The sequence below is a fragment of the Pinus tabuliformis genome, chromosome 1_1 (genome assembly GCF_031772625.1).
Source record: "Pinus tabuliformis cultivar Carrire ecotype Pingquan chromosome 1_1, CPIR1, whole genome shotgun sequence".
NCBI classification, from domain to species: domain Eukaryota; kingdom Viridiplantae; phylum Streptophyta; class Pinopsida; order Pinales; family Pinaceae; genus Pinus; species Pinus tabuliformis.
In genome coordinates, this window is record NC_142297.1 from 570,412,734 (window position 1) to 570,425,724 (window position 12,991).

The following is a 12,991-nucleotide window of genomic DNA, read 5'->3' on the forward strand; positions in this document are numbered from 1 at the left end:
TATCTAATCAAAAATTTGATTTAAACAAACCATTTTTTCCTACTAAGTCCTCACCAAAAATTCCAAAACTTATAATAATTAAACACCATTCCTAATAAATATAACATAATTTAAATTTACCAATTACATACCTGATATACTTACGGATTGATAATAAATCAGTATTTAAAATAAATCTATCCTAATTTATACCACTTTATCCTAATTTATACCACTTTGATAATTTGTAGCACAGATTGCCACTTTATTTTTTTTTGACATCATATATGGCCACTTTACTCGCACATTAAACCATGTTAAATAACTCAACGGATCATCTCAATCACTACACGTCACAGATCAATTCATATGACCCAACATGCATGGGTATTTTGTCCTAAAATTTAGCAAATAAAATACTTTCAGAAATATGTGGGTCCTCGACAACTAAAGCACAGGAAGGAAAGGTCTGACAAAAAAGTTAGGAAGAGGATTATGCATGAACTTTGCAGGTGGACATTTTGTTTACGCTAATGGGTAGTTTTTTATTTGGTTGAATTATTCTATTTTATTCAGAATGGAGTGGTGGTGGAAGAGAACTGCAGTCACAGCATCCAAATGCAGGAGGGAGGGAACAGACATCAAGGGAGGAGGAAGAATGAAGGGAAGAAGGAGAAGCTGCATAGCCAGTGCAATGTCTGTTGGGTTGTTAGTAATGGTGGTGGTGGTACTGATGGCACTTTGGCTGGTTTTGTCAATGGATAACAACCCATTTCTATATCAACATGAAAAACAGGAGTACCCATCTCCAACAGATGGCAGTTCATCACCATTGCCCGCAGCCATTTCTGTTTTCAGCCAACAGGGCTATGTAACAGTAAATACAAATATCGATTATAACTTTACTAAACTGTATATTGAATGGGGTATACGCCATACGGCACTGCATAATGAGATCTCCAAGAAAGGACTAAGGGGCCCCTCGGAGCTAAACTGCTTTTTATGGCTTCTGGAATGCTACAATCTCGCAAAACATCCTGCCATTGTGAAAGTAAGTAACGTTGCTTTCTTCTCCTCTCCTGTATTTTTAGTTTCTGAGATGATGGGTGGCTGAAGATGCTTTGGTTTTTGGGGAAATTTTCATCGCAGAGCCTGATACCAATCCTGGGACCAGATATTGTTCTGCATGGAATCAAGCTGTGGAAACCCACAAATGAGACTGCAAGGAGATTGCAATTGGACGGTCAGTCAGGACAATGTGATGAGGTTGCCAATGTGGTTTTAGGAAGCAATGCTAGGATTTTGAAGGGCTCACAGATGTCTACGGGCAATTTGAGACACAGACTTTTAAGTAAGATTGCTGCATTGGATACCTACCAAAATCATGCTCATGTAGAAGATGTAAGGTTCTCTTTGGCTCCAGTGTCTTTTAGTTTACAGTATTGCAGGACACACACATAAACTTATAGGGTTGACCTTTCAGGAGCAACCCTCGCTCATGTAAAATCAGGGACGAACCTTCTAACCAAGGTAAAGGACATTACCTGAGCACAACTTGTTTAGGTAAAATCAGGAACTAACAAAGGTAAATGACATTACCTGAGCACAACACAGTCAGGTAAGACCTTTACATAATTTTGCTAGAAGGATTTGATAGTCCTGATGCAAGGTCACTGTCATACCTGAATTACAGGGATTGATCCTTTCATGCGGGTGGTTGTATGTGAGTGTCTACCATTTTTAATTTGTTTAAGGTACAAGCTTGCTCAATATTGTATGTGAGTGTGTCTGCCATTCTTAATTTGTTTATGATACAGGTTTGCTCAACATTCTTTCATTCTAATATTTGTTTCTTCCCTCTGGTCATAGTCCTAACTCTGCTCATTGTTTTCTTTCTGGCTTAATCAACATATGTTTTCTACTTATCTTGTTATACTACTTAGCTGGTTTTCCCATCGATACCGTGAATATTTTTCCTCCATAAGACAGAATATCGGCCTAAAAATTTGTCAATCTGCAAGTGAGCTTGCCAAGCTCACTTGCAATGATACAGATATACTCATTTATTTTACTCATTTATTTTTCTTGCAGAGAAAATATCGGGGCAGATCTATTTGAAGAGATCACATCTCGCTCTGAGCTTATAGCAAAGCCTCTCTGAGCTTATAGCAAAGCCTAACCCGGAGGGCCTAACATCTCGCTCTGAGCTTATAGCAAAGCCTCTCTGAGCTTATAGCAAAGCATAACCCGGAAAGCCTAACCCTGACGAAAATTGACTCGTGACTTTCCATTAGAGAGATACTTTAGTTACAGGAACTCGACCAATTGAGCTAACTCTCTATACTAATATACTAATTTTTGATATTTATTTACAATTCCTTATTTGTTTCGGCTAACAAGTTTATACCAGTCCTTTCTTTCTAATACCCTTGTTTTTCCTCTGTTCATAGTCCTGTGTTATTATATTTATCTATACTTATCTGCTTACATTTTCTGCCAACTTGTATTGCTCATTTTATTCTTCTTTAGTTGTGTCGTAACCCTGTTTTTGCCTCATGAGGAACGCTATGGATTTAAACCTTTGCTAACCTGGCAGCAGGCTTTGGGTGAAATTCTCTATGTTGATGTAATGACATCTTTCTTTTTTTCGGTAGTAACAGCACCTGATGGTTTTGCTTGTTAAGTGGATCAATTTGGTGTAGTGGTTAGGTTAATTGTATGATGGAGTGTTTGTGTAGGCATTAAATCTCACTGTTGTGTGTGCCCTTGCAGAATGTAAGGTTACTAAATTCATGTCAATCCTTTTTTCTTGCAAATATGTATAATTTTCCCACTCCAAAATAAACTGTGTTTTTCCTTTTCTTACTAACATATATTATGTATCTAAATCAAATTACCAACATGCTTGCTAACATACAATTTTTTTTAATAGATAATTGTTGGAACTGTAAGGAAGGGGATAGTTAGAAAGCTAGGCAAGCGCATGGAGGACATTGGGTTCATCACCACAGAAGCAAGAACTGGCAATGCAATTATATTTCATGGAAAAACTATATACAGAATGGAGACAATTGTTGGGGAAGTGTCGGTGGTTTTACAGTTTGCTTCTGCCAAATGCAAGATCAGAGAGAAGACGCAGGTACCCAACAATGTCTTTTTGCCTCCAGTCCTGCTTATTTCAGGTACCCATAATGCAATATTAACTCCAAATGATGTTAGAACAGTTATGGCAAGCAGTGAGGCTTTCATATTTGTGCCTAAAACGACCCAGATTTTGAGTCCATTTGCTCGCGTAGAACAAAATTTTAGTTTGTTTAGCTGGAAAAATTTATCCACAAACTGCAAAGCAGAGGATGGTTATAGAACATGTAGCTACGGATCTGCTTCTACAGCTGTATTGTCCAGAGTTAGTTTTGAGTACTCTGATTCGGAGGTTGGGGGAACTGGTCTGGGAGCACTTGTAAGTGATAATGAGGAGAAAGTCGTGATTGTCTTGAGAGGGTCTCTATTATACTACTGTGCTGTGGAAGTGCCAGGATATAGAGAAATGAGTGTGCTGGATATTCATGGCTCAACGTATATTCCTGTTGGTGCTTGGTATGCACTTGTTCCTGCTTCTCCATACACAAATGCATTTGTTTCTGTCCGTTGGAGGAGCAGGAAGATGGTGACCAGAAAAGCATTTCCGGCAATTGGGGGACTTTTTAGGTTCCGAACAATTGTTCTGCAAAGAGGGCAGGCATACGATCCCTCCAATGAAAATAACTGTGATGTAATTTTGGTTATGCTTTATGGAAATTCTTTGCAAATGCTTCCTTCTGAAATATTTCTGGAGGAATCTGAGAGTTTATTGATTTCAGGAAGTGAACCATGTCTCCTGTGGAATATTGGAAAGGCCCCAGTGGCTTTTGTTGCAATACATGTGTGTGGGTATGATGAGCAGATTGACCGGTTGTTCAATGGAGACCCAAATGCTTCGTCATACTATAATGCTGGAGGCAGAATCATGAGGAAGAGTTGAATGATCTGGTGAGATTTTGGGTTCAAATCAGTGGATTTGACAACATTGTTCTCTTTTTTTAAACCCTGTTTATGTTGTGAAAAAATATTCTTCTCATGGGGTTTCAAGTCTGGAGTCGGACAAGCAATGCCTGTTGGGAATCAATTCAAAAGCTTAATATTTATCTTAGTGGCCACCAATGCCTGTGAAGATGCAAGTTTAAAAGCTCCATCTCAATCATAATGGTATTACTCATAACCAAATTGTGCTACCCCATATTTGAGTTTTGGGAAGGGGAGATTATGGCTATCAGGTTGGTAACATGATACAACATTCAGAAAATCATTCAATTTTGACTCCATTTATTTGCCTTTCACGCAAAAATTCATGTAATCCATTTATATATAAGGGATGTCTCAATAGTGACTGAAATAAAGCAATTTGGCCACTTTTGGATAGGGTTTAGTTATAGTAAAAGTAAAACAGATCATTGTTTGAGTCAAGCTGTTAACAGACCGATTTGCATATATGGGTACATTTTTCTGCCTTCACAGGATCTTTTTTATTTCTCTGTGGGAGTCGAATGATACTACCCCAAGGTGAGAATCAGCAGCAATGTCTCGTGAGAAGTATATGATTTTGGTATGGAGTTTCCAGCAACAAGCAGAGAATTTCCTCTTACAAAACAAGGCTGTACTAGCATCCAAAGCAGAGGAACTGGGTACACAGCCTTTATTTTGCACCCCATCTGTCGCAATGTGAAAGAGTTGGGAATATCCTGCCAGCATCTTCTGCATCCAAGAAGTTGATTAGCTTGCATGTTGTCATAAGTCTGACAACTGCAAAATGTGTACATCACATCCAATTTTTTGCATAATAAATGAGTTAGTTGAAGTGTTGAGTTGTATAAATGGTTTAAAAGTTGATGCTGTTTGCATTTTATGGAGACAGATATTTTTCTCTCAATTAGTTCAAGTTTCTTGCTGGTTTAGACGATTTGTTTTCAGATGCTAGATTAGTGGTTTGGTTAAGTTCTACTCTCCCGTGACCTGTCATTTCATGGAAAGGTGCTAAGTTCCTCTTCCTTTTTCAAACAGTCTCCAACCCTTAGATGGTTGTACTCTCTATTTTCATTGTTACAAATAATAGCAGGACATAACCGAAATAGTGCAAATAGTTTTCAAAGAAATGACCAACCAATTTCAATTCATATTTGTGCATCTTTTTGTTTGATTTGGTCATCCAAGGGTTTAACTTGTCATATAACTTACTGCATCGTTCATTTAATTCTTGCGACTTATAGGATATTTTTTAGATACAGTTCGAGTTTGACTCAAGGTTGAATATGGCTCTTTAACAATTAGGATTCCTGAGTCTTTCTATAGGGATGAATCTGCATACAGCAATATATGTTCAGATATGAAAGAAAAGAGAGAAAATATTTCTTTTGTATTGTTATCAATAATGTAAAGATTGGTACTGATTTTCAGTTTTATCAAGTTTAAGAATGAAGGTACTATTTGAATTGTACGACAGATCATATTCCACTTTCCAGCAAAATAAAGGAGAACATAATGCAACTAAGGTGAAGTCTTTTTGTTGACGTTTTGAAGTTATGTATGGCAATATTTGTTTGATATGAAACACAAACAACGCAGAGAATAGACAATCAACATTCGAGTGACTTTGTGAACATTGTAGCTATCCTGGAAGGTAAAAGGAGCGTATCTATTGGCTTCAACGTACAAGGAGCATATTTACTGTCTTCACCACACACGTGCCTAAGAATTGTTGTGCACACAATTGGATAATGATTATGAATGATGACTGGGTGAACATTGATTGTTCCATTTAGTTTAACAAAACACTGTTTATACTGAGATGAGTTTGGTAGCACAGGTTTTCTTGAATTATGTTTAGTTCAACTCCATTATTATTACCTTGGCCTGGTGAATTTTAGAGTGAGTTATTCAAAGAATTTGGCTTAAATTAATTTCAGCAATGGAAAGCGACGAGAAATGGATTATTAGCTTAAGAAGATTCCGTAGGAGCTCGTAACAATATTTTGGTGTGCATGATTCAAAATTGGTAGGATAATGACTAACATAGATATTATCAGAGTATGTCATCATTCTATTATCAGTGACCTAGACCTACATTTAACTTGGGAGGACATGAAAAAAAAGGTTAGCCATGAAAATATCTTTTGAGGTCTTTGCAGAGGGGATGATGACTCGGGAAGAAAAGCCATTCTCATGAATGGATCTTGATACTATTTTTGGAGGATATGTAAGTTTTCAACGTAGTTCTCACTTTTGTATGCACCTTAAAATTCTGAAAAGATTAGTGACCAGAAGATTTATCTATTGTTCTATAATTCTCATTGAAAAACTCACTTTTGTGATATGGCAGCATATCATCTATTTGTTCAGAAGTTTGATAAAAAGATTGGAGCCCAAGCTAATATCCTATAGGGCATGAATGGCTGTGCCATCTATTGTAAGGGCCTTTGAGAAACACTATTTGATCTTCCAAAAAGCATTCTGGGGAGTGAGTTTTGCACGAGTTAATGACATCTTTCAGGGAATTGAAACATTCGTTTAGGATGAACACGTGCAATCCGGATGCTCGAATTTGGTACATAGGAGATTAGTTTTGACTTATAAATGCAATGCAAGGAAAGTTCTTTCAATTTACGGCTTCTTGTACAAAATGTCTTGCATGTGACCAAATGAGTGAAAACAGGTGTTTCAACTTTCAAATGAACATCAATATTTGTGATGTGCAAACAACATGGAAATTAGCACTGACTGTGAAGAGTGAACAACAATGATAAGCTCTTTTGTGGGAGGTTAGGAAAGATTGGCAGTGGGAGCATGAGATGGATTCCTGCAGTTTCCTGACAACTACTTGCTATCCGGTATTCCTTAGTGTCATAGTTTTTCTTTCTGCCTTCTTTCTCATGGCTTATTTTACTTCGTTGTCAACGGTTTACCATTTTGGGGTTAACTCCACTTTATATGGTACTGCATCATTTGCCTTTTTTGTTTTAATTAGGGAGTAGATGTCTTAGGAGATCTTTTACTTCTGCTAATATTACTTGCTGAACTTTCAAATTCCATTGACCTATTTACTCATTAGTAGAAATTAATGTAAAATTTTATTTCATTTCTATGATTGTTGCTTTTTGCGAATATAGTTGACCATTTATTTGACAGCAGAATATGATCCCTGATGAACTCTCACACCAAAATATAACCTTGGGTGTTTCCCAAAGGCTTGAATACTTTTTGGCATGATGCTCACATGATTGAAATGAGTTCTAATAACAAAGTATGATCTGAGAAGGCTCAGATGTCAAAATATGATCCGCTTATCATTAAATGAATCCATTCCTAGCTTATGTAAATCCTTTTATTGATCCCATGATAAAAAAAGTGAATTTCAAGACAGTGGGAGTCATTCATCTTTAATGATGGGGACATATGACAAGATAAGAAGCACATGAAAATAGAACAGTCTGAAATCAATTCATGTGACAATCTCCTGTAGCAAACAAAACTTTGTTGGACATAGGTAACATGTTTTATTATATATGTTTATCCTTATATGGAGAATGCAAGATGATCTTTGATTAGCTAGCCATACAACAAAGTGCATGTGAAAGAAGAAATTATTTGGTGCATCAATATTGTCTTCATCTCATTTTAAAAGTTGTTGTTGGGATTGAGTTTGAAATTTTGATATTTGGATTATTATATAATGTCATTTTTTTCAAAGGAACGGTTATAGGATTTTTATTAAAAACAAAATCTGGTTTTTGGGCCAAAACCCTTACATAGTTCATCCAGTTCCACCGTAATCCTACTTTCTGATGTCCAGTACATTTGAAACCTATGCTTGTGGCATTTTCTTTTATAATTCTAAATAGATGCCTACTGTATACCCTGTAGTAGATGCCTAGATACAAACATAATTTGCACAACATTAGAAACTGAAGTTTAAGTGAAAACTACCAAAACTTGCTGTCAAAGGCGCACCTTTAGAATTTCTTTAGCTGTTCTGGAGCCTGGACCAGCTTTCCTCATTTTGGAACTGCATCTTCACCAGAATCATCCTCAATTGGAACTAGCTTAAGCCCTACAACATGTTGAAAATGTAGCGAGCAAGGCCTTTTGGCTTGTGCCTTAGCCAGTGAAGACCTCAAAGTGTCCTTCTATCAGTATTAGTGCAAGCTCATGAGTTAGACTTCGGTTAGGATGAGTTATTTCCAGTTTACTGGTATAATCATCAAGTTAGCATGCCTAGAGTTGGAGCTTCAGTTAAGTGGAGATTTCATTAGTTTGACTACAGAATGAGGTGGCAGTTACAAGTTCAGTTAGAGTGAGTTAGTCTTCAGTCTTAACTGAAGGAAGGACGAGTTAAGAACTCCAGTGTTGATTGGAGAGAGAAAGAGCGTCATTCTCAGTTAGCTTGTCAATCAGAACCCAAGTTCTAAATTTGAATTGGGTCTCCTTGCATGTTCAAATTGGGTCTATAAAGAGGAGGATGAAGGCACAAGAAAATTCATAGTTTTGTGCACAAGGTTTGTGAGACAAGACAACTCATGAGTTTGTGAGAGAGTCTTTGATTGTGGGGAGCATAGAACTTGTGTCCTAAGAAATAGGAGATCATGTGTGCTAGAAAATAGGAGATTGATTGTGTGCAGGGCTGAGGAGTTGGGTTCCTAAGAAATAGGAGGCAAGAAGTGCGCAAGGAAATGGGGACTTTCCCTATAAAACAGGAGTTGATTTGCGCTACTGCATAGGGGCTCATGTGCGCTAGAAAATAGGGACCTAGTGTGCAAGGATTAAGGAACCTCTAGTGCACAAAGATTAGGAGAAGAAGAGCAAGTTTTGCAGACCAAGTCAAGGAGGCAACAAAAGAAAAATTGCAAGCTAGAGGGCCGAGATCAATTGTATCAACTGAGAGTTTTGAGAAGAAGCATAATGTTTTGTTAGAGACAGATTGCTTTGTAATAGATCCAATTGCTCAAGAACAATCAATAAAATACCACATCAAGGAAGCATGTTTTCCCTGTTGGGTTTCTTGATAAAGTAAGTGTGTTAATTTGTGTGATGTGTTTTTCTATATATGGTGTTTCTATTCCGCTACTTATGAATTGTTAAGAAACTCTGTATCTTGGTGAAAGTAAACTAGTTTTCAATTTTCAGTGATTCATCTAAGTAGTTGCAAAGTTTCATGGAAATTTAACACAACGAACAAATCCTCCATCTCTGCCATTTTGCAGAAGGCGATCATTGTTTATTTGCATTAACTCGAGCTTGGAATTGGTTAGCAACTGAAGAGAATTGTGAGCCTTTTCTTCAGCTTCTTGTCTCTGCTTGAAGGCGAGCTGCATCCCTTCCATAGCCTCGAGGACCCTATCCAAAATTATATTGATTTCAATGGATTCAGAATCATGCGAAGAGGAGCCCACATTCACCATGACAGAGTTACCCAATGTCAACGCCAATTTGCGAGAGTTAACTTTGTTTACCATTGTGTTTTTGGAGCCAAACCATGTAATGTTTAGAGCCCGAAGAAGGATATATATATTTTGTTGACGAATGCAGACCTGAGGTTGCCCAATGCCAAAACTATGAGAGCCATCATGACTTCTGCTATTTTTCCCTATCTCCATTGAATACGGGACTATGATATCCATGATAATTCGGCTTCATAATCCCTGCTGAAAAAACCACTTGCTACGGAGAAGATAGGTTAATGGCCTTGGCATGAGGCGAATTGAATGCCTCATTCTCGATTGGCTGATTAATCGAGACCCAATACTGAACGAAGGACACACAAAATAGCGAAAAGAAGAGGGTGCAAGCCAATTGTTATTGCTAAATTGACAGGAATACGCCATGGGAGGCAATCGAGGCCTATCAATAATTGATGGCCGCCAAACCTTAGAGGCCATCTAATCTAAGACTTTAATTCTCCAATGATTGATTTGCTCTGAAAAATACTCAACTTTCCTTATTAAATGTTCATAAATGTGATTTAACAATCCCTCTTTGCTATGTGGAAACATCATGGCAATGGGGTGTTTAGTTGGCATTCGTTATTCAACTCTATGATCTCTTGTGTCAACCTTGCTCCTTTGTTTGCTAATGTATCTGCCATGGAACTTAAATTTCTTAAAACATGGAAGATATCAACTTGCTCAAATTGCTGGAGTTGAAGAAGGATCCTAAGCTCCATGGGAGAATGGATCGATTTAGGGTGATGTTTGGCATCCCATACTCACTGAATCACTATCATTGAATCTCCAAATATCATAATTCTCTGAATCTTTTTTTCAATGGCTAGTTTTAAACCTTGCCAAAGAGCAAGGAACTTTGCTTGGTTGTTGGTTGCTGTTCCTAGTCCCCATGCATATTGTGTCTCGATTTTTCCATCAAGGCCAACAATCACCCATCCTGATCCTGTCACCCTTTATTACATAATGTGATTTGTTATGGTACTTTTAAGTCAAAATTTTGAGCCATAGAACTGCAGGGCTCATTTTAGGGGCAGATCCTATTTTAGTGGTTTGGGGTCCTAAAACTTTTTGATCTGTTTTGGACATTAAATAAATGCTTTTTGAGCTTAAAATTTTGTTAATGAAGTTTATGGTTCTCCGATAGTATTCAACTCATTGAGAACTTTCCAATAGAGCAAATATTACTTCAATTGGACTTTGTATGAAGAAGCTATGCCTCTCACAAGTTGACCTAAACTTTGACCACTATAGCACCAAGTGGATGCCATGTCAGTTGCCATTACTCACATGTGAAGCTAGAGACTTTCAAGAAGATTCTAAAGGTTCCAGTATCGTAACTGTAATTGGGAATGAGGCATGAAAAACCTTAACCCTAAACCTAGATTACTATTAGGACATGTTAAACAATGAGCCACAATGAAGGGGTTTTGTTTGTATTGTATTAATCTGCTGTACCAAAGATAAGCAAAGGAGTGACATATCATGAGTGAAATAGAGGAAGTGGAAGACTTGTCAGCCATTTACACCCTAGTGTGTTTTGCAACTCCATAGTGAGTCCATCTTCCTTTGCATTTGCATTTTATATTTGAGAAGAAAAGAACAAGGTGTAGTTTTCAGCTTTTGGCCAGGTTTTGCCATATTGGATTTTCCAGACTAAATCTTGTTTTCATTGTGTTGATAGTGTGGTCATTTTATAACTATAGCTTCTTTTTTTTATATTCTCAGTTTATTTCAGTGTTTTAAACAATATGATTGTAACATAACATTTCAGTTGTAAGTAGACACTGCATAACGGAGAATAACCTTACATATTTTGTGGAATTTGTAAGATTTGTCATAATGATTAACTAGTGGAATATCCGCTGCAATGTATAGTCAATCCGAAATTAAAATAAATTCATTTTGATATGCCTAAGGGGGCTTTTAGTATTTACATAGAAAGATAAAGGAAACAATTACATATATAGAAAGGAGTTATATGTAAAACACTAACAACCAGAGGCAACATTTATACAAACATAGACAAAGATCGCTGGTCACTTCAATTTTGACATAGACAAAGCATGCCTCCGAGGGTCTGGTAAATTTTGTACAAATTGTTATTTTAGCCTTGGTTTATTGTTAATTCCAAGGACATGGAAAAGTATGTGCCACTGCCAAATTAAAAACATACACAAAAAAGATTAGAAAGAAAAGTAGCTATATGTATCTATGTGAAATATATGAATTAGTTGTAATCATCTCATCAAGTGTAAGAAATTTGTTTTGGATAAGGTACTCGATTTCATATACAGGCTTTGTCCTATTCCTTCCTCACTGCATATTCTGAGCCATCTCGAACTTAAATAATGAAAGTTTGCATATAATGGGATTTTTTTTTTTTAATTTAATTCATAAAAACAAAAATACATTTTACATATGTATATAGCATTTTATGATTCCTTAGCAGGAATCCCATGCCAATATATAAAAAAACTGGGGAATTTAATTTGTCTTAACACGAAAGGATTTTGTATGTCAGAAAAGTTTATCTAGTACAACTCTCTAAGAAGATTTTTCACTTCCAAGGACATGGAAAAGTATGTGCCACTGCCAAATTAAAAACATACACAGAAAAGATTAGGAAGAAAAGTAGCTATATGTATCTATGTGAAATATATGAATTAGTTGTAATCATCTCATCAAGTGTAAGGAATTTGTTTTGGATAAGGTACTCGATTTTATATACAGGCTTTGGCCTATTCCTTCCTCACTGCATATTCTGAGCCATCTCGAACTTAAATAATGAAAGTTTGGATATAATGGGATTTTTTTTGGTTGTTTTGTTTTGTTTTGTTTTTTTTTAAATTTCATTCATAAAAACAAAAATACATTTTACATATGTATATAGCATATTATGATTCCTTAGCAGGAATCCCATGCCAATATATAAAAAAACTGGGGATTTTAATTTGTCTTAACACGAAAGGATTTTGTATGTCAGAAAAGTTTATCTAGTACAACTCTATAAGAAGATTTTTCACTTCCAAGGACATGGAAAAGTATGTGCCACTGCCAAATTAAAAACATACACAGAAAAGATTAGAAAGAAAAGTAGCTATATGTATCTATGTGAAATATATGAATTAGTTGTAATCATCTCATCAAGTGTAAGGAATTTGTTTTGGATAAGGTACTCGATTTTATATACAGGCTTTGGCTTATTCCTTCCTCACTGCATATTCTGAGCCATCTCGAACTTAAATAATGAAAGTTTGGGTATAATGGGATTTTTTTTGTTTGTTTTTGTTTGTTTTTTTTTTTAAATTTCATTCATAAAAACAAAAATACATTTTACATATGTATATAGCATTTTATGATTCCTTAGCAGGAATCCCATGCCAATATATAAAAAAACTGGGGATTTTAATTTGTCTTAACACGAAAGGATTTTGTATGTCAGAAAAATTTATCTAGTACAACTCTATAAGAAGATTTTTCAC

General features: G+C 36.2%; 1 protein-coding gene across 1 annotated transcript; it reads left to right on the forward strand.

Moving 5' to 3' along the window:
* The first annotated feature begins 460 nt into the window (after positions 1-460).
* Positions 461-5,487, forward strand: LOC149214457 (uncharacterized). Its single transcript, XM_089392311.1, has 3 exons — positions 461-1,030; positions 1,129-1,380; positions 2,912-5,487. The coding sequence occupies exons 1-3, from the start codon at positions 557-559 to the stop codon at positions 3,998-4,000; spliced, it is 1,815 nt and encodes a 604-aa protein (XP_089248437.1). The 5' UTR covers positions 461-556; the 3' UTR covers positions 4,001-5,487.
* The last annotated feature ends 7,504 nt before the right edge of the window (positions 5,488-12,991 follow it).

Excerpts from the sequence above, each read along its gene's own strand:
- LOC149214457 (XM_089392311.1), top strand. The coding sequence starts at position 557 with ATGGAGTGGTGGTGGAAGAGAACTGCAGTCACAGCATCCAAATGCAGG. Across the intron at positions 1,031-1,128 it reads AACATCCTGCCATTGTGAAA|AGCCTGATACCAATCCTGGG; the intron begins GTAAGTAACGTT and ends TTTTCATCGCAG. Across the intron at positions 1,381-2,911 it reads ATCATGCTCATGTAGAAGAT|ATAATTGTTGGAACTGTAAG; the intron begins GTAAGGTTCTCT and ends TTTTTTTAATAG.